Consider the following 22173-nt stretch of genomic DNA (forward strand, 5'->3'; position numbering starts at 1 on the left):
GTCTAAAATATATTTAATAGGATGACTTAGGTGGCCATTTTGTAGAAAAATTCCCACGACAAATGGGCATGCAAAGAAGCTCAGTTTAGGTCCCCGAGTCTAGTCTACTTAAAAAAAGCTCGCATGTACTGCTATGAATCAATAATTAGTTGAAGGTTTCAGGTCATTAGTGCTTTAACCAATTAACACACTTCTTTAAATCTGTGGTCATTAGGTTTCCAAGGTCAGAGTAGTGTGGAAGCTGTGTTTTGTAAATGAGAGGTGTTCGATCTTTATGAGATTAGAAGGGAGATTGGATTTAAAGAATATTCTAGTTTCATGTTGGCTACTGGGGAAAGCGGTTCGATCAAGAATTTAAGTCTCCAAGGAAGCTCCCAAGTTTACCATCAGATCCTTGTTTTACGTCTGGAGATAAAGAGTCGCTCTGTGCAGGGACACATCTTATTGTCTCAGGCAATGAGATTGATGGTCTTATTGTTTGGAGGTATGAATTGGTAAAGAACAAATGGTACAAGCGTCCATCTATGAATTCTTGGGAGCTCATACCAGACCCGTTGAAAGATGATCCTGTACAATTGTCCCATTCACCGTCTCTTGTTGCTGTTATAAATATTGAGTTATACTCACTTGAAGCTTCTTCAAACCAGCTGAAGCCTGAAGATGTACTTGAACAAGACAAATAAATAGAAAAATTTGGGCCAGTAATAGTTCCAGTAAGAGCTGATGGCAGCAGAGGTTGGGGTGTCGCATTCAAGTCAAATAAATGGAAACATGAGGATTGCAGTGTTACCCGGATGCATTCATGAGGATTCGAGTCCCGTCAACTTTACTTTGGGAAAAGAGAGCTTGGGGGGGGGGGGGGGGGGGCCCCCAAGGTTGGGGTTCAACCTTTTTTTGGGGGGGGGAGGGCACCCTAACAAACTGACACTCAAAAGCAAGAAAATTTGCTCAACTGGACAATTAAAGGATAGCCTGAGGGAAGCTTTTAATGATAAAAAGCTAGTAATTCACAGAAATGAACAGCACCCATCCTATTCGAGAGCAATAATGCTACTTGTACAAAGTAGCTTGACAAAGGAGACTTACAAAGTGACGTGTACGGCTCAGATCAAAAGGCATTGGACGGCTAAGATGTTGGTAGAAATCTTAAACCATTGACTGACCCATTCAGAAATTCAAACCCCATTTACTACCCACTTAGAAATTGAAACCGGAGTAGAAGAGAGGCGAAAATTCTGAAATTAGGGCGGCAAAAAACAAAGCGGGATTCCGACTGATTTTCACGTTGCTTGTTTCATCGACGATTCCGACATTGAACGTGATTGCTCCTCCAGTCCATCTTCTTCATCTCCAAAACCGGGTACGGTATGAATTTTTGGTTGGAATTTAGTTGTTTAATTAGAGCTGAAATTTTAGTCACCAATTATACGTATAGAATGTTAAGCATTGCTGGGCATGGAAATTTCAGAATTTTGGTTGGAATTTTGTTGAAGGTTTAAGCTGTAATTTTTAATCACCGGTCACCAGTACCTATATCTTTCACGTCTCGGTCTCTCTTACAAAATATTCCAAAATTTATTTCCAGTAATGCATGATTGTTCTCTAGCATCACCCATTTGTGCATTAACAGGTGAGAAGGGTTCTAAAAGGTGGGGGAAAGTTTATTTGTCTTACCTTAGCAGATCATGTAGGAGTGGTGATTTTTCATAGTTTATATATGATGAATATTTTTATATTTTTCTGTTCCCTAATGTATTCATAATTATAATTAACATCATTTGCATAACAGCTAATGCAGAGAGTTAAGTTTTGTTTTCATTATATGAGATTCTTGCAGAACTACAATTTTCGGCAAATGCTCAGCTCCAACAGTCTCTTTGTGCTTCCGACATCATCCCATCTCTGGCAATCGCTCAACTCCAGTACTATTAGCGGCTAAATAACGAAGAAGAGCTCTTGATTTTTGTGAGTGTGAACGTGGCGGTTAGCTACGGAAAATGGACGGACATGGCATGATTAGTGGGTTATGTTGAACTAGTTATGTTATGTTAAATAGCGGCAAGGTCAAAATCTTAATTTGTTATTTTAGTGTACTGCAATGAATTGGTAGATTTTGGTTGAAATGGATGACTTACTTCAGGTACCTTGTCTTACTAGCACATTGAACGCTTGGTTAATTATAATAACAAGAGTTTGGAGTTTGTTAAATGTGATGGTTATGTTTAGTTTAAACACATCCAAATTTATTAAAATTTATGTGTTTCGATTATAGTTAGTCCAAACATAGACTAGCAAAAACCGAGAAATGTCATACTGTTGATAAATAGAAAGACTAGTTTCAAATTTGGGATTATGATGGAGGTAAAACTTTCAACACCATCATGACACTCTTCTAGTGAGTGTTTAGATCGTGAATTCAGTGTGCACTTGCAATCTATATATATTAGAACATCTATCACTGTTTTAAGGAGAAAACAAGAATTTTATACTTGCTAATATTTACATACATTAATTCCATTTCTTATACATAAGAAAACCATGTAGATCATATAGTTTTTTCAGAGATAGACAGTAGGCTGCCTCCACAAGTTTATTTACACGTGTATATATATTTAGAGAACTTCTATAGTCTACTCTGGCTATTTCTACTCTTATGGAACCTCCATAAGAACTGATAATCCTTTGCCTCACAACCTAATTTCATAGCTTCACAAAAGGCATTCACGCTACTACTTTTTCCACTGCTTGCCCACTCAAATTTCACCCAACAATTGGGTGAAAATAGAACCAAGATCTCAAGTTTTTGTTCATGACTTCATTTCCATGAATAGTTTGTGCCTACTTTTAGTGGTATCTACTCTTTTGGTGAGTGGTGAAGCACATCATATCACAACTATTATGAGTTGCTTCCGGATACTCGAGTTGCTACATATTCTGCAAAGAGAATGGAAATTGTGTGTTAGCTTCTCAACGATATACCATTTTCCGTTGCATTCGTAAAAGAAAATAATCAAACATCCAGTAGTGTACTCAGAAGCATAAAAGAAAATAATCAAACAATTGCAAATAAGATTATGATGATAATCTTAGATTATTAGTAATCTGAGTGCTCCACACAACTAGTCATTAATCAACTTAGTATCAAGGGAAGAACTATTCAAGATTTAATTCACTAGTCTATACAAACAGATTAAGTTTTTAACAACATAATGGTTATACATAATGAACAAATATTATAAACCAGACATTCCAAATTATTTGCGTTAAAACCAGATTTACAAAGGAAAAGAAAATAAGTAGTTTCATTTTTATCGTCAAAAGAATTTTTGATAACTAATTTGCATCATGAAAACCATATTATTATATACCAAGTGTACCTTTGAAAACGGATTGAAATGACGTTTTAAAGGGGAAAGAGCAGCTTTGATGAGTTATATTTCCTATTTCGCCCATACCAACAATAGGAATTCTTCCAAATATTTCATTGTCTTTGATTTTCCAAAGACGTGATTATTCGTATCGAAACAAAATTTCTCTTTTGCAATCATGATCCTAAACTCAGTCTTTTCCAGACAAAAGGCCTACAAGAATGAATACCTTTCCAAACTGGACATTACTGCGAGCAAAAAAAATAGTTCTGCAAGAATTTCATGTAATGAAAACAAAACTTAACTCTTTGCATTAGCCGTTATGCAAACGATGTTAATTATAATTATGAATATATTAGAGAACAGTAAAATATAAAGGTATTCATCATATATAAATGATGAGTTTGTTTCACTCATGAATTTTGCACAAGTTTAGCTTGATTAAATGCTAGATCTTGTGAGTATAGAACGTTTTTGATGTGTTTGTTAATGTTGTTTTGAAGATTAGGAGAGGCGATGCGAAAAAATGTATTAAAGTGGACGAAGAGGCCAAAATTACGGAATTGGGGCAGAAAGACGGCGCTTAGGGGCTGCATTCATAGCGCCTAGGCGCTACGAAACTGAAAAAAAAAGATGAAATTTGAATCCGAGAGGCAGCACCTAGGCGTCGCAATCATAGCCCCCATGAGCTATCATCAGCGCCTAGGTGGTGAAGACGTAGCGCCCAGGCACTGTCTCGTAGCGCTTAGGCGTTACGACTGAGTATCTAGGGCACGTTATTTGGGCCGTTTTAAAATTCTTAAAAACCCTACTTCTACACAAAACGGAGGGGCACCTATAAATACATATTACTCATACTTTTTAGGGGTTCTTGACACATTGGAGGCAAGACAACAAAAAGGGAGATTCAAAAGATAAATTCAAGAAGATTAACACCAAGCAATTGAAGATTAGAAGCATTCATTGGAAGGGGAAGGAGATCTTGGTGTAAGAAATCTACTTTTTCTTCTACATCTTTATTACAAATCCGGTGATGTATTTTAAGACAATTTCCTATTTTTCTTCTTGCATTATGAGTAGCTAAATTAATTGTTAGGGGGAATAATGTAACCAATTGAGATCCTTTACATTCTCTTATTAAGATTCAAAGTTTTTAATTTTTTCATGTGTTGATTTTGCTATGAGTTGAATGCATTAAATTATCTGATCAATAATTTGATGATTTTTGTGAATTCTTTACAAATAGAGATATGAGTTTAGGATTTAGACCATGTAGTAAAATTCAGTACATTGGTATAACGAGTTGAGATACCTATACCATTTATCGCGGTCATAATTGAATTCCTATGACATAGAACTCGTTTAATTAAGTTGAATTTGCATAGAGATATGAAATTTAATTAGTTGAATAGGCTCAATGAGAATTCGAGAGGGGCAAATTGAATACAATAGAGAATTCGACCGAGCACTACATTAGAATTAAGTTTTAATTTGAAATGTAAAGGTAATCAATTGGTGAAGTTATTTTGCCCTAACATCCATTCATTCTTTGATTCTCCAATCAATTGTGTGAACATCCATTTATTTTCTAGAATTTAGATTAAAACTCAGATTTTACAAATTTTAATTTGTTTTAGTCAAATAGTAGTTAAAGAAAAATTGAATTAAGTGTTAGAAAATAGTCCTTATGGGATCGACAATCCGAACTCTTAGGTCCACTATTGCGAAACAAAATTTTACAACAATAAACTATGGAAAATCAGCACTCCTACGTGACATTCTGCTAAGGTAAGACAAATAAACTTTCCTCCACCTTTTAGAACCATTCTCACCTGGTAATGCACAAATGGGTAATGACAGAGAACAATCATGCATTACTGGAAATAAATTTTGGAATATTTTGTAAGAGAGACCTAGACGTGAAAGATATAGGTACTGTTGACCGGTGATTAAAATTTCAGCTTAAACTTTCAACAAAATTCCAACCAAATTTCTGAAATTTCCATGCCCAACAATTGTTTAACATTCTCTACATATAACTGGTGACTAAAATTTCAGCTCAAATTAAACAACAAAAATCCCTAACATACCTGGTTTCAGAGGTGGAGAAGATGGACGGGATGAGCAATCACGTTCAATGCCGAATTCGTCGATGAAACAAGCAACGTGAAAATCAATCGGAATCCCGCTTCGCTTTTGCCGCCCTAATTTGAGAATTTTCGCCTCTCTTCTATTCTGGTTTCAATTTCTAAATGGGTAGTAAATGGCGTTTGAATTTCTGAATGGGTCTGTAAATGGGTAAAGATTTCTGCCAACATCTCAGCCGTCCAATGTCTTTTAATATGAGCCGTACATGTCACTTTGTAAGCCTCCTTTGTCAAGCGACTTTGTACTAGTAGCATTATCCATTGGAGAGATGACCTGAAGCTCCTTTCTCGTCAGCAGCACCACGATGCTCGTGTGATGTGAACAACAACAAATGATTTTCTATCACTGATAGCTAGCGTATAAAGATGAAGAGGAAATTTGATTCAAGACAACTTGCAATTGAATTTTTATTTTTTTTTCTTTTTGGGAGAAATGCTAGTCGAATCAATTAGAAAACAAAGCAATATCATTTCTTGGTTTCTTCAATAATTAAAAATATAGATTAGAAAGAAATCGCCCTGAATAGAGGGGAAAATGAACAACAATCTTGATATACGTATAAGATTGATAGCATTATGAGATGACGATCTTTTATATATTAATTTTAATAGCACTTTAAACAACTAATGGCTCTGATTTTGACACTTAACGGAGTGTCAAACTTGTCATACCCTAAGAGCGTACAAGAAGCTTAATTCAAAAAACAACATGACTTTCAAAAAAATAAAATGGAAGCAAACTTTGAATAGGTAGAGTTCTTAGCCCTGCAAATTCAAAGTTTTACAATTCTCTAAGGGCATGTTTGATAGTCATTTATTTTATAGGGAAAATGGAAAAAGAATTTCAATTTTCACTTTTAGCTTATTTGATTGACAAAATTTTTCAAGAAATTTGTTTTCCACCTTTGGTCGCCACGTCAGTATTTTCCATCTTTTTCTTGAATTCGAATTCTCACCATATTGGCAATGGAAATAAATTTTATCCCCAATACCAGTAAATTTCATCCTTATAATATATATTGTTGGCAATGGAAACAAATTTTAAGAATTATTATAAAAAAATATTTCCCTTTAATTTTAATTTTTCATGTAAAATAAAGCTAAACGAATACAAAAAGATAGATAATTTTCTTGATTTTTTATTTTTTTATTGGCAATGGAAATAAATTTCATCCCCAATACCAGTAAATTTCATCCTTCTAATTAACAATTTTCATGTAAAATAAAGCCAAACAAGCACCAAAAAACACTTTTATTTCAACATTTTCACGAAGAAAATTATACCAATCAAATACAATAATTTACAATTTTCAGGAAAATAATTTCTAGGCAATTCAATTCCTTGGATTTTGCTTTCAACTCAATTCAATTTTACCTTTGCAATCAAACGGACCTTAAGAGCTTCGCAAATTGAAAGCAAATAATTAATTATTACAATCGTGCTACACAAATAAACTTAATCACATGATTAAAAAACATGGAAACACGTGACGCAACATTATTGGACAATGAAAAAAAGTTATTAATGCTGGTGCTGACAACTCAACACGTGTCAAATATCTGTTTGCAATCTTTGTTTGAGTATCATTATTCTAATTATTAAGTTATGAAAAAAATTATCTAAAATGAAGAATTGTATATTGCATGTTAAACTAGAAAACTTGCGTAAAATGTAAGTAAAGATATACTTTTAAAATTAATATTGAAAATCTCTTAAGTTTTCCTTTCAAACTCAATACTACTTTGACCAAAAAACAAATTTAATAAGTAAATTATTTAGTGGTTAAGTTAGTTTTAAAGCTACGAGCATATATTTTCTCTTTAATCATGTTATAAATATAGATAATTTTAATTCAAAATATTTACGGACAACACTTAGCATGCATTTTTTGGAAGATGGAAAAAATAAAAAGAATCGGGCGAATCACATCTCGTCATGTTGGCTTCGATAATAAATATTTCAAAAATTTAACCCCTGTTTGCGCCACATTTCATTAAAATGAAAAATATGACTGTTATTCATCATATCAAGTCACTATATTTGAAAATCTCTGTTATATGGGATCCGTAACAACTATATTTTTCATTATTATTCTTATATTAAGCCTCCATTTGAGCCCCATTATTTTTCATTGTATTAAATTAAAATTTTCTCTCTCCTACTTTTAATCACACAATCTTCAATAAAATAATATTACACGTAAATAAAAAAAATTTCAACCACTCATTTTTAAAAAAAAAACACTATTCATCTTTTTATAATTCCAAATAATGGAGCTCAAACATACCCAAATGTGGTTCAAACGGGGCCTTAATGTAGTCGCCCTTTTTTTTTTTTTTTCAAAACTTGCTTAACATGTTGGCCTTAATGTAGTTGCCCTTTTTCCTTTTTCTCTTTTTTTATTTTTTTTTATTTTTTTTTTATTTTTCAAAACTTGCTTAACATGTTCTTGATACTTGCCTTATTTACCAATTTCTAAGTTGATTTTCAATAGGAGGAGAATCATTCAATGGGTACGGCATCTTGTCGATCCATCTCCATCAAGAGCGCTGCCGATCGATACCTTTTTAGACAGTAAAATGAGTAAATTACGAAATTCAAATAATAAGCTTATTTTCGTCAGTATTTCAACAAGATTTCATTCAAGTCTCCCACACCACCAATCCCATCGATTGGGTACTGTCTCCTCCCAAGTACATGTACGGGTAAGCTCGTGATAGTCCGGGGTTTGGAACAGAAAAAACGTTTTTGCTCAATGGCTTCAACATTTTTTTACCTCTGCATAACAGTCAAATCAAAGTCCAATTTTGATTTTTGCAGTCATTCACGTTTGTTCTTCTCTAATTCCAGCCCTCTTCCCTCATCCTCTGATTTTCTCCACCGTTATAAATTTGGTCAGCAGCTTGAGGGAAAGCACAGAAGAAAACTCCGCCGGAAATTTACGTCACCGGTCGCCATGTTTTCAGAAAATCCGGTTGTCAGTGACGTCATTGCCACCGCCTTGTCTGGTGGGATTGCTCTATCTTTGCTTAGATTGTGGGAAGAAACCGCTAAAAGAGGGCTCTTTGATCAGGTTATTTTTCTATCAATTTCTCCGATTTAGATACCTGGGTTTTCATGCCGAGATAAGGTACTAAAAACTGAAAATGAAAAATTGAAAAATCAGTAAAAGGAAGCAATCGAAAAACTGTGTGACTATAAGCTTAAAATGTTTTAAGTACGTTAAGAGCATGTTTTACTGAAAAAAAAAAAATGTAAAATTACCTTTTTGTATTTAAGAACTGAAATTTTGAAAATCCCCCAAGCAGCAGTTAGAATACAACTTTTCTTTTTCTCATATCCCTGCTATTCTGTCTTATACTACAAATTGTCTTTGTTTAGAAACTGAATAGGAAGCTTGTACATGTTTCGGTAGGATTAGCTTTCATGCTATGCTGGCCGATGTTCAGGTAATTTTACTCGATTTTAGCCTTTCATTTTCGACCATGTTTGAACTGTTGATTGAGCTATTAGTGATCGTCTCAGCTCCGGTCGTCAGGGAGCTGTTATAGCAGCTCTTGTTCCTGCTGTCAACATAATCAAAATGCTTCTTTTGGGACTCGGAATATGGAAAGATGATGCAACTGTCAAGTCCATGAGCAGATTTGGAGACCACAGGCTTGTGCCAGTTCTAGAGAAAATCGATTTACATTCATTCATGTTATGTTGCTGTAGATTCCACTTTATATCTTCACTTCCCATGGTCAAATATGTTTTACCAATAATAAATGATCTTTTGATCGGCTTTCTTTAATTCGCCATTTGGGTTTGAGTAGTTGTTAAAATACATTGGATTGCCTGTTAGTTGCACCTATTTGTACTCTCTTTAAGAAGTTATAGGAGGAGATTCCGAGGAAGTGGAAAAAAATAAATAAATAAATAAAATTAAAGCTCTATATAACTTGACAGATTCTGACATTTTAGAAAAAAAAATAAAAAAAATAGAATCTCTCTATTTTAAAACCAAGATAAGCTCAATGGCTTGCACATCTATGTGTAACAAGCTATGAAGACACACTAATATCCTCCCAAAATAAAAATAAAGGAAAAATAGAAGTTTAAAAGAAGTTACCTGGATCCCACTTCTCTTTAAAATTACTCTCATTAAACTCTCAATCAATTTTTTCCAATTCAAATTATGACGGGCACTTCAAACTTGAGGGGGTACTAGTGAAGAAAATTTGTCTTGCAACTAAATTCTCCCCTTGATTCGGCTTGACTTGTTTGCAGATTTAGTTTTATTTGAACTTGTGGCTTGTAATATTGTAAAGTTACAGCCAATTGTATTGGCGACCATTTACACATCACATGGCTGATATTGTGAGCTGCTTATGTGTTGCATCAGGGAACTTCTTAAGGGACCATTGTATTATGCCTCCACAATCACTTTGGCCGGTGCAATATACTGGAGAACTTCTCCTATAGCAATTGCAGCAATCTGTAACCTCTGTGCTGGAGATGGTAATGCACTTTTCAGATAAATCCACAGACATTATATGATCAATAATATTTGAGGTTTTTCTGTTTAATTATTGCATTTCATTTTCTTCAATCTGACAGAGCTGAGATTGCTTATTCTTGGATATGTCTCAAAGTTTCTTTGGAAATTCTCAGGTATAGCTGATATTGTGGGAAGGCGGTTTGGAAAGCATAAACTTCCCTATAACAGAAACAAATCAATTGTTGGTAGCATTGCTATGGCAACTGCTGGTTTCTTGGCTTCTATTGGGTAATATGTTTTGCCTCTTGTTTCTACCAAAACTCAGTTCAAAATTTTGCTTAAGGAAATGTTGATACAGATACATGCACTATTTCTCCTCGTTTGGGTATGTTCAAGAAAGTCCCGAGATGGTTCTGGGATTTTTTATGGTGTCCGTTGCCGCTGCACTGGTTGAATCCCATCCTTTAAGTACTGGGATTGACGACAATTTGACAGTTCCACTCGCCTCTGTGTTGGTTGGCAGTTTTGTTCTCTGATGAAAGATCATGGACGGAGAAATCAATAATTGAATCTTACTCTTTATCCAATTAACTAGATGGGACTATAGCATCAACTAATAACAGTGCTCCCCCTTCTTGGTCAATGTGATGTAACAGTTATTGTATCTGGTTGTAGATGAATAGATTCTGCTTATTTATGGACCTTGTAAAACTGCAAATTGAGTAACAAATTTACTTGGAAGCTTTTCAAGAATGGATGATGGAATACCGAGAGAAAGCTCTTCTTTTGATTCATCGTGCTTCTTTTTGGTGTGGTGTGTGATATATACAACTGCAATGTGTTCTTAAGCATAAAACTCTACCACAGTATAGCACTTTGCATGGAATTTCATTGAGCCCCATTTTTTTTTGGGGAAAAATGGATTTTGCAATAGTGATTTTTAGGAGAATGTATGAGAATNTGCATGGAATTTCATTGAGCCCCATTTTTTTTTGGGGAAAAATGGATTTTGCAATAGTGATTTTTAGGAGAATGTATGAGAATGTGGTTACAAATGAATCAATTATGTGTCATATGGTTTATGATGAAGACATATCTTTTCCCTTCGATTGGAAAGATGCAGCCGAACAAGCTAAGTGATTTTTTATCTCCAAAAATTAATTTTTTGACTGTTATTTCACTATTTCAGCCTTAATTTTTGACTTCTTCTCTGACATGTGGCTCTCACTTTACTCCTAACGATTAAAAAATTAATTCTTAAAATCACTATCGATCAGTAAAGATAAAATTTAGATGATCGCGTTCGTCAAAGGCATTCAAGTAACGGCACAATTCAACATTAAAGAATTAAAATTTTGCTAATTATACCAGTATTAATTATTATCCCCACCCCCTACTCTCCCAGCCCCACTTTTCACAAAAGCTACAGCTTCATGGAAGCATCTTAAATCAAACCTCAACATATGCTTTCATCAGCATAAATAGTTTCTAGAGGGGAGCGATTAATGGCGGCCAAAAATCCTTCATTTCTGTGAAATTAATATCTGGGAAAGAAAAAATAAATAGGCGTGCAACAGTGGGAAAAAATAGGAGATGGAGAATTGAAGGAGGCGTATGTGTGGATGAGGACGTGCACAATTGCTGTTGAATTGAAAAGCCCTTTTTCCGGCTGCTTGATTTAATTCTTTGCAGTTCCAGTCTCCACCATTGGACATCGTAGTGATAATAAGCATTATCCATCGCAAGATCTCAGATAGACCTGTGCTAAATGTTAGACTGGAGAGAACTAGCAAGAATTAGTTGGAGTGGTGCTCTTATAATTCCAACACTCTTAAAAAGAAGGTTCCTACTCATATTTTGCATTACAATCTCATCCAAAAAGTAATACCAAGCTAAAGATACAAAAACCCCGCGGGAAAAAGAAGTGTCGAAGTCAAAAGGATAGCTTCCAAGGCTCTCCATTCTAAAGCCCCCTTTTGTCGGCCGAAGCCCTTGTTGGCTCCTAAAAGATTTGCAGGCAATTTATAGAAATGATTGATATGATGTTTATAATAATCAATATGTTAAGCCTGTCAGCTTAGGTTGTAGGGTGGTTGACCCGTTTTCAATATATTAGCAGGCTAGTGATATGATGCTTCAACTTGGGAGATAGAGCCACGTGCTCCTTCTTCCAGCGGTCATCAATTCGACTAGAATTCTATAAATACCAATTCCATGTCACCCCTACAAAAAACGAGGTCAACAAAAACATGGCAAGGTTGACGTGAAAGCAGGCAACCAAGGAAAAATAATGAACATTGAATATCACTTTTTTAGGCTAACATGTAAACAAATTCATTTAATCATTAATAGAGTTTAAAATAAAACAAAATCACAAGTTCACCGATTTATTTAAATTTCAAGCTTTTGAGAGTCTAAGTCGGCCTAGACGAATAGCGATAAATAAAAAATTCGCTAGGTCTAAATGCACTTTTAGAACACCAGTTCGATATTCTACAAAATGAAGTTGAATCCTGATGCTACCAAAAATTTGCACATGTTGATTTCCCGAACTCGAGGACTGTGAAAGAGTATGAATCTTTCGGTACGTGAAACAAAGGCAACGAGGTGTGTTCTCGTCGCTTCTCCGATGCTTAAGTTAGACAGGGAATTGATATGAGAGAATGTATAATGAAACTATATGTAAAACGTACCTGAATAATGATCAAAAACCTTGTATTTATAGAGGCCAGTGGTGTACTCCTTCTAGGATTTAATAGCACACTCCTGATACGAAAAGTTGGTTGTGCAATCTTATCCCAAGAAGTCCTACACGAGAGAGGTGTTTGATTTATGGTACAATTGGGAGACCAATCATAGTTTAACAGTAATAGAGTCCTTTTGGGCATAGGAGACGTGGGTTGAGGTGTTTGAGTTAGATTAAGGTCCTTAGCAATTAGGTATTTCTTTGAACATGAGCCCTCGCATTTAGGGCTTAAGAAAAGGGATTTGCTCGAGCTTGCATCTACTGAAGTAGGGTTTATATGCTTGAGGACATATTCTAGATGGTGTCACTAATGTGAGCCAAACCTTGAGCATGTAGCTTAGTCATACATCTTATGCTCGAGCACATATTATACTCGAGCATAGTGGTGGCAGAATCATGTAAATTAAGCATTCAGAGTCGTCGGGATGGATAAGGTCGAGATAATGATATTGACTATATCAGTGGCCCCCGTGCACCTGTACTTGAGCATTCGCTTGAGGATAAGGTGCACAGAGGTTGAAGACAGGAGTCCTCGGTATCTCATGCTCGAGGGTATATTCCAAAAGAAGCATTTGTGAGGGCTGACATCAGATGTGGTAATGACATCAGCCCTAGTTAAGAAAGGTGGTGGAAGTTTAGAGCCCTGGATGAGGGACACATGGCCTGATCGAACGGCTCAGGCAGCGACCCTTAGGCTTCCCCTCGTTTCTCCTATATATACCCCACTTGCTATTCATTTTTTACCATTTCACTCTCAGTAAATTCCTTCAAAGTTGTCGGTTTCAGGTAAAAGCTCGAGAACTTAAGTCGTTTGTTTAGAAAGGTCTTAATTTAGGATTAGATGTCGAGCAGTGAGTGATACGTTGTCCTCTAGGTCGGGGAACACACTTGAGGTGTTAGGATGGTCGATCATACCTATGGCGGTGCCCATTAGTTCTCATCCTCGAACCCAGGATAACCCGAAGTTATTTAATTGCCCCGACCAACCTTGTAGGTTTAAGGAGAATCTAGTAGTAGTAACGGCTAGGGAGTACGACCTTATGCCGAACTATGATATTAGGTCACCCAAGGACAAAGATAGGATAGCAGTAGCTCGGGATGGAGAGTTTGTAATTTTCAGAGATTCTTTGAAGGGGGTTTAGATGGCCTATGTATCGATTCTTCGTCGCCCTTTTGACCAAGTATAACATGAGCCCGAGGCAAATACTTAGGGATTATCCCATTCCTCAACCTATGTAGGATGGTCTTCAATCTAAAATAGCTCCCTTAATTCACATGCTTCGCATACCTTTCAACCCGCGGAGGGTTTAGGATCCCGAGGATGCTAAGCTCGTTGAAAGGGTGGAAAGAAAAATGGTTCTACGTCGTGCCTCGAGATCTTGACCTTCCATTTAGTCCTCGGTTGGGGTTGCTCGACACTGCTAGGTTTTGTGAGGATCAGGCCTATTTTATTTTGAGTCCTTAGAAAGGGATAGGCAGATGTTAGAAAATCTCGAGCCTTTTGTATATGATCTAGATGACATCCTCAGGGATCACGTCCTCGACCTTGTACATGTGAAAGGCGTCGAGGGTAGGATATTTTCCTTTGATTTTTGTTAGCCGACCTTTGTTTATTGCTCGTGCTAATGACTTAGTTTTTATTTTCTGCAGAGATGACGTTCGACCCCACTGCCTTATGACAAGCCGTAAACAAAAAGTCAAATGCTCCCCAAGGTCAAGCACCAGGACATAAGAGGGGCCAAAAGAGAGCTCGAGATTCCAGACTCGAGCGCCAAAAGGAGTGGGACTAGCGAATCGTCAAGGCCAGGAGGTTCGTCCCTGGGAATGGGAAGAGTTATTACTGAATAGTCAATTCCTTAGGGGATACCTCAAGGAATTCCTCATCCTCGAGAAACTATTGAAGTTGTTAACCTCGAGAACAAGGCAATTCCACAAAGCTCTGTTCACACTAAGGATCATGGCCGATGTCAATGGATGCCGAGCATTGTAGCCAAATAACAGGGAGACATTGGTCCCGATAAAGGCATGAAGGCCCTCGAGGCTATGACGTTAAAGGTAACTCATCAGTCCTTTTGCATCTAGAGGACTTTATCTCTTATTTTACATTTTTTTATCCCGAGGTTTGAGTTGCGCTTTCCTTTCTTCCCAACACTAAGCATTGCTCAAGGCCTTAGTTGAGAGGGAAAGATGAGTCCTAGAAAGTGGCTGACCTCGAGAGTGATGTGGCTGTGGAGGATAAGAGAATTGCTAACCTTGAAACGGATCAAGCTCAAAAACTGAAGGAGCACGAAGAGATGAAGAATGAGCTTTGCAAAGCTTGAGATGATGTCGGGGTTGCCAAAGACGAGGCTGAGGAATTCAAGCTCGAGCTCGAGCATGTACAAGAAAGATTTTGAGGGCAAACTGACTGATGCTCGGGATGAAAGTGATCGAGGACTTCAAGAAGTCTAACTTCTCCAGTGAACTTAAGGAAGAGTATGCCATGGGCTCATACTTCTATGCCCTGAAGGAGGCTCGAGCGTTCATTCGCTCGAGGCCAGACGCGAAGCATGAGGACTTGAAGACCATTCCTCAGGTGGCTAATGACCTCGCTCTCTCTAACTCTGAGGAAAATGTTGAAGATGGAGAGGTCGACATCGAGGGTGATGATGTCGAAGAGGACCAAGCCAGTCAGAATATCGACGATTAAATTTTCTCGAGCATCTATTTTTTTCCCTGAGCACAGATGTTGACATTTGACATTTATTTTTGTAAATTCAAAGTGTTTTGCTTGAGCTTCATGAATGAATTTTACTCTATCAATGTTTTTTGATCTTGGCGTGTTTTTATCTTATCGATAATGTCGACGACTTGTATCAATTAATAATCTTGACGTCTTGATTGATATAATATGGCTCAACGACAACCTTTTAAATTAATCTGAATTTAAACAAGTCATAATGTCGGGAGGATTGGGAACTAATGAACTTATTGGAGGAAGACCTGATTGTGTTAACCATGGTTTTTGGTAGCAGTTCCCACAGATGGCGCCAATGATGCTACCAAAAATCTGCACATGCTGATTTTTCGAGCTTGAGGACTGTGAAAGAGCATGAACAGAGTCTTTCGGTATCTGAAATAAATGCATGAGGTGTGTTTTCGTCAACTCTTCGATGCTTAAGTCAGCCAGGGAATTGATATGGGAGAATGTATAATGAAACTATATGTAAAACGTACCTGAATAATGATCAAAAGCCTTGTATTTATAGAGTAGGTGGTGCACTCCTAGGATTTAGTAGCACACTCCTGATAGGATAGGTTAGTTGTGCAATCTCATCCCAAGTCCTTACACGAGAGAGGTGTTTGATTTGTGGTACAATTGGAAGACCAATCATAGTTTAACAGTAAGAGTCCTTTTGGGCATAGGAGACGTAGATTAAGGTGTTTGAGTCAGATTAGAGTCCTCAGCAATTAGGTCTTTCTTTGAACATGAGCCCTTGCGTTTAGGGTTTAAGAAAAGAGACTTGCTTGAGCTTGCAACGTACTGAAGCATGGTTTATATGCTTGAGGACATTTCCCAATGATATGTCACTAATGTGAGCCAAACCTTGAGCACGTAGCTCGGGCATACATCTTATACCCGAGCACATATTATACCTGAGCATAGTGGTGGTAGAATCATGTAAATTAAGCATTTAGAGTCCTCGGGATAGACAAGGTCAGGATAACGATATTGGCGATATCAAATCCTAAAATGAAACTTTTGAAACTTTAGTGCAAAGGCCTCACAATTATGAGGCTCACACCATTAGTGTATTCTTCCAACAAAAAACATATTTTGAATAGGGGCTTTGCTCGGCGTGTGTACACTTCCCTCACAAAAAAGTCATGGACCTTCCCTCTCATGGGAGGGTCAATATCGGTGTACAAATAACATACTTATTTCAAAGAGGAGTTAATTGTTCCAATGGTCACTGAATTTATGTTCATGTCTTTGATTGGTCACTAAACTTTAAAATGTAGAGTTTTGGTCATCGAACTTAGGTCCATGTCTTTGATTGGTCACTGAAGTTTAAAATGTCGAGTTTTGGTCACTGAACTTAGGTCAATGTCTTCGTTTAGTCATTGAAGTTTAAAATGTCGAGTTTTTGAACTTTGGAATATACCTTACGTTACTCACTAGCATAACTGAATAATTTACAATTTTTTTCAAAGTTAAATAAGTAATGTACAATATTTTTCATAGTTTAGTGAGTAATGTATAACATTTTTAAAGTTCAGTATCTAAAACTCGACATCTTAAATATCAGTGAGCCATGGAAAACATGAACCTAAGTTCAATGACCAAAACTCGACATTTAAATTTCAGTGACTAATCAAAGACAATGACCAAAGTTCAATGACCAATATTTGACATTTTAAAGTTCAGTGGTCAATTTAAGACATGGACATAAGTTCAGTGACCATTGGAATAATTAACTCTTCAAAGAATATGCCTTCTTGACGTATCTTAAAGAGAATTGAAAAGAGAAAGGTGCCAACCAAATCCTAAATCTTGAATTCGAATTCGAGAGGTATGGATCTAGATGCAATGGTGAAGGCATTCGTGGAGCATTACTACTCGACGTTCAATGCGAATCGAGCCGGGCTGGGAAACCTCTACCAGGAAGGGTCTATGTTGACTTTCGAGGGCTAGAAGCCCATAGGTTCCCAGAATATCGTGGCCAAGCTCATGGGCCTCCTTTTCCAGCTGTGCCAGCACCAAATCACTGTTAGAATTTTGTATTGAAAATTTGTTGTGACCAATTTTACATGATCATTTAAGTAGAATTCTTAATTTGGTGAATGAGAAATTAAGCCAAATATAAGCCGCTTAATACTTGAAATTGTTGGAAAAATGTATAGAATATTGTGGAATATTCTAAAAAAAAGTTGGATGAAAAGATGTATTTTGACCTTTGGCTTAATCATTTTTCAATAATTATGAATTTCAAGAGATCTGACTCTTGGTATGATTGCGTTTTTTGGCATACCTTTTTAACTACTATATATAAACCACATATATTTGGATTTTATCAACAAAAAGAAATTCAATTCATAATTCCATATCATTCCGTTTCATTTTCATTTCATTTTTCAATAATTATGAATTTCAAGAGATCTGACTCTTGGTATGGTTGTGTTTTTTGGCATACCTTTCCAACTACTATATATAAACCACATATATTTGGATTTTATCAACAAAAAGAAATTCAATTCATAATTCCATATCATTCCATTTCATGGTACACTTTGGTTTTGCATAAAACATTTGCATCAAATTTATGGTTATGGTAGAAAGGGAACTCCGTTCGAGTTCATTGATCTAAATCATTTGGAGTGCTCCTATGACTAGATGTGGTTCTTGTATCTTGGGAGATGATTATCAGAAAATTGTTAGCACCGATGCGGGGCAAATTCATCTTAACGACAAAGTGTCTAACACTTGTCTCGACCGATCGCATCACTCGTATCTCACGTTGGTTCTTTCTGATATCTTTCTTTGTATTTGAATTCAGAAAATTAATAACATTCTTTTGATTTCATGTAGATTTGAAATAAAGAATGGAAATAATTGAATTTGTCGTTTAATCTTCCCAAATCCATTTTGGTAAGACAAAACTGCGTTTCGTTTTCGTGAACATAAATGGCATGCACAATATCGGTGTAATTTTCCAACAATCACCACCGTCGATTGTCAGCCCTCTGGCCCAGCTGGTGCATGCTCGTTTTCATCTCTGGCAACCTCAAGCTCGCCGGCGAACAACACGCCCTCAAGTTCAGCCAGTTGTTACCAGACACTTTCTGTTACTGTTCATTAAGCTAATTTATACCTGCAGGCATTTACTGTGATTAGTGCGCAGGTTTTAGCAAGTATTCACGCCCTAAGTAGTGGTTGGTTAGGGATAAATCCTTGATTTGATTTACTGCGTGCTATTCTGGACAATTGATCGGCCATATTCAATTGATTTTTATGTTTGAAATGGAACTGTTAGCGCACAAGTATAAATGGAACCGTAGTAGAGTCGTCCGTAGATCACTCTTGGACAAAGACAGATAATCTGTGTGAACTAAATGGTCATCTTTCTATGCAAATCTTTGTCATGATGAACAAATAATCCCCGAATGTAGGTATTAGATGGTCCGGATCCATTGAGGCGTCATAAACGTGAAAGTGTTCATCAAGTTCCCCAATTCTTTCCATGTACATGAATCACAGAGATGTCCTAAATACAACCAGGACTGCATATTCTCTCCCATTCTACATTGCGTGGGCAAGGGGATCCTTTGACTGTGGTGTTCACTGTTGCATGTTTGCATCGAATGCTTTTATGGCTGTGGTTGTGCATATGCGTACCTCTTTCTTTATCATGGGCCACTACTTAATGGTTTTTTGTAATTATTTTGGGAAGGTAGAGTTTGATCGGTGCCAAAATTTATAGGTGCATTTATTTCAATTAAATGGCACTTTTGTATGTGACAATTCATTATATTTTGGTTGAAGTGAGAATTCAGAAATGCAAAGAGGAAATCATTTTATATAGTACAGAATTTACTTTTGATATGCGTCTACAATATTTCATAACATCTAGTTTTCTATTCATGTAAATGGAATTATGAATTGGGGTTCAGTTCACAAAAATTTAAATTTATATGTTCTTCTCTAAGGTCTTGTGATCTCAGCTTGTTAAGATAAGAGAAACATTAAATGAATATTCATTGCTAATATATGTACTAGTGGATGAATGCCCGTGCTCTACTTGATTTGGTTCTCATAGGTGAACAAATCTTCAGAGAATATAAGCGCTGAAGTTCTAACTCTTCTTTGTGATTTCTTCCTCTTGAATATGTATGTATTTCTTACTATGTGTAAAAAAACAAAGATGAATTTATTCTTAAAGAATTTTTTTTAAAAGATACGTTAATTCGTTTTTCCTCATTTTCTCTTTAGGATATGGACGTTTTACATAAAAAAATATGTAATGTTAAGTTTCATGATGGGATCTTACATTTTTGGATGTTTATATGCATGTAGCTGTGGATTAGTGGATGAGGCTACTCTTGCTTTTATAAATTTTCACATTTGCCATCTACATAAATTGTAAATGGTTTCAGAGTTTTTCCATGAATCATGTTCTGCTTAATTAATTCTCTTCTAACTATTGCCTTGCCTTTCTTCTTTCTTGGCCTGCTTTTGATGCCAACTCCACAAGGAATCTTCTACGTGTTGAATGACATTTTCCTTTTGAATTATGCTTAATAGTTGTGCCTGGATTTTAACCAGGAGATTTATCAATTATTCAGTATGCAGTATGGTGATGTTAATATGCGCTCAGGGGTTGGAAGGTATTCCTCACTTTCATCTGGATTGCCGTGTGCTTATTTTTTTGTGCTTTGGAGTTTTTGTTGGGATGTGTTGGGAAAACACCTTCCAAAGATAGCCCAAAGATCAAACAAAGTTGACAATGTGAAAATTTCCAAACCACTTGAAGAACAAGAAAATGAGGAAAAAATGATTTCAATGGAATATATGAAGAACAATGTATTTGGATTACTTGAACAAGCCTCAAGTTAATCCCCAAGAAAGAAAATAACTTTGAATTTATATCCAAGATGAACAACCTTCAATCTCGTAAAATTCTCTCCAAGTTTTCTCTCTTTTCTTTTCTTAAAACTGGGCTCTAGGTCTTGTGTTAAATGAAGGAGGGAAAGAATGGCTTTATATATAACCTATCGGGGCCCAAGATTGGTGCCTAGGCACCATGTTTCTGATTTTCTCCAGCACTCGGGGCGCCTAGGCGCCAACTTACTGCCTGATTTGGCAGTCGGGGCGCCCAGGCCCCACTTGAGTGTCGCCCAGGCACCCACTCCAGCGCTTAGGCGCTACTCCTTCTCTTCTCAGCTTCTCTTCTCACAATTCTCCACCTCGTACATCATTTGATAGACCTCAAATTTTGGACGAACACAAGAAGAATAAACAAGCACCAAAAAACTCGGCTGCACCAGTCAAACCATGATTGCCTACGTACCCAAAACTCGGGATCAAGCCTCCGTAGTTCACCTCCACCTTCATATACACTCCACCTCATTTCAACCCCGCCCCGAAGGGCCATGCCCACATGGGCATATCAACACGGACTAATGTGAAGCAAGTCCAAGCAGTGTTGAAACTTGCTACCCATTACCACTTTGGTTAACATGTCAACTGGGTTCTCATTTGTGTGTACCTTCGAGAGTGAAATATCACCTTCCTCTATGACATCACGCACAAAATGATACCTGACGTCGATATGCTTGGTTCGAGCATGATGGACCTGATTCTTAGCCAAGTGAATCGCACTCTGGCTATCATACCACAAGTCCACACAATCCTGCTCAATCCCCAAGTCATCTAGAAGACCCCATAACCACAATGCTTCCTTCACTCCCTCTGCCATGGCCATATACTCGGCCTCTGTAGTAGAAAGAGCAACTGTAGCCTGTAACATCGATCGCCAACTAACTGGGGCACCATGTATGCAAAACACATATCCAGTAGTAGATCGTCGTTTATCTAGATCACCTGCATAATCCGAGTCCACAAACCCACTTATATGACATGCATCTCCACCAAAACATAAACCCGTATCCGCGGTACCTTTTAAGTACCTCAGGATCCACTTCACAGCTTCCCAGTGTACCTTTCCCGGATTTGCCATGAATCTGCTGACCACACTAATCGCCTGTGAAATATCTGGGCGTGTACATACCATGGCATACATCAAACTGCCAACTGCACTAGCATAAGGCACACGATCCATGCGTCCCTTTTCTTCTGCTATAGTAGGAGACTGTTTACCAGAGAGCTTGAAATGTGGAGCCAATGGAGTTACCATCGATTTTGCACCTTGCAACCCGAACCTAGCAATAACCCGCTCAATGTAGCCTTTTTGACTCAAGAACATTCGCCGGTTCGTTCTCTCTCTTCTAATCTCCATACCCAGTATTTTCCTGATAGCCCCCATATCCTTTATCTCAAACTCTTTACCAAGTGGAGATTTCAACCTATCTATCTCCACCTTGCTTTTCGAAGCGATAAGCATGTCATCCACATACAATAGAAGATAGATATAGTTACCTCCCCGAAGTTTCCGAATATAAACACAATAGTCATACTCACTTCTGGAGAAACCATGCTTTAGCATGAAGGAGTCAAATCGCTTGTACCACTGCCGAGGAGATTGCTTCAATCCATATAGTGATTTTCTCAAGCGACATACCTGACGTTCCTTATCCTCAACCTTGTAGCTCTCAGGTTGATGCATATAGATCTCCTCATCCAAGTCCCCGTGCAAGAAGGCGGTTTTGACATCGAGTTGTTCCAGCTTAAGATCATGATGAGCAACAATACTCAATAGCACCCGAATGGAAGT

General features: G+C 37.0%; 1 protein-coding gene, 1 long non-coding RNA gene and 1 pseudogene across 2 annotated transcripts; 2 read left to right on the forward strand and 1 right to left on the reverse strand.

The window, feature by feature from the left end:
* Window positions 1–2528: 2528 nt before the first annotated feature.
* Window positions 2529–6017, reverse strand: LOC111367045. The gene is made up of 2 exons (XR_002697712.1): window positions 5459–6017; window positions 2529–2934 (listed from the first exon to the last, which is right to left on the reverse strand). It is a non-coding gene; the product is annotated as an uncharacterized LOC111367045 (long non-coding RNA).
* Window positions 6018–8109: 2092 nt separating this feature from the next.
* On the forward strand, window positions 8110–10790 carry LOC111367046 (probable phytol kinase 3, chloroplastic). The gene is made up of 7 exons (XM_022987735.1): window positions 8110–8221; window positions 8367–8589; window positions 8898–8965; window positions 9042–9215; window positions 9901–10016; window positions 10170–10284; window positions 10355–10790. The coding sequence occupies exons 1-7, from the start codon at window positions 8214–8216 to the stop codon at window positions 10530–10532; spliced, it is 882 nt and encodes a 293-aa protein (XP_022843503.1). The 5' UTR covers window positions 8110–8213; the 3' UTR covers window positions 10533–10790.
* A 6507-nt stretch (window positions 10791–17297) lies between these two features.
* LOC111366425 lies at window positions 17298–20169 on the forward strand (annotated as a pseudogene).
* Window positions 20170–22173: the final 2004 nt, after the last annotated feature.

Source organism: Olea europaea, chromosome 18 (assembly GCF_002742605.1).
Source record: "Olea europaea var. sylvestris chromosome 18, O_europaea_v1, whole genome shotgun sequence".
NCBI classification, from domain to species: Eukaryota; Viridiplantae; Streptophyta; class Magnoliopsida; order Lamiales; family Oleaceae; genus Olea; species Olea europaea.

What these genes read in the sequence shown, in the direction of transcription:
- LOC111367046 (XM_022987735.1), top strand. An exon ending in AAAGAGGGCTCTTTGATCAG is followed by an intron (nt 8,590 to 8,897) that starts GTTATTTTTCTA and finishes GTCTTTGTTTAG; the next exon opens with AAACTGAATAGGAAGCTTGT. An exon ending in CTATGCTGGCCGATGTTCAG is followed by an intron (nt 8,966 to 9,041) that starts GTAATTTTACTC and finishes TGATCGTCTCAG; the next exon opens with CTCCGGTCGTCAGGGAGCTG.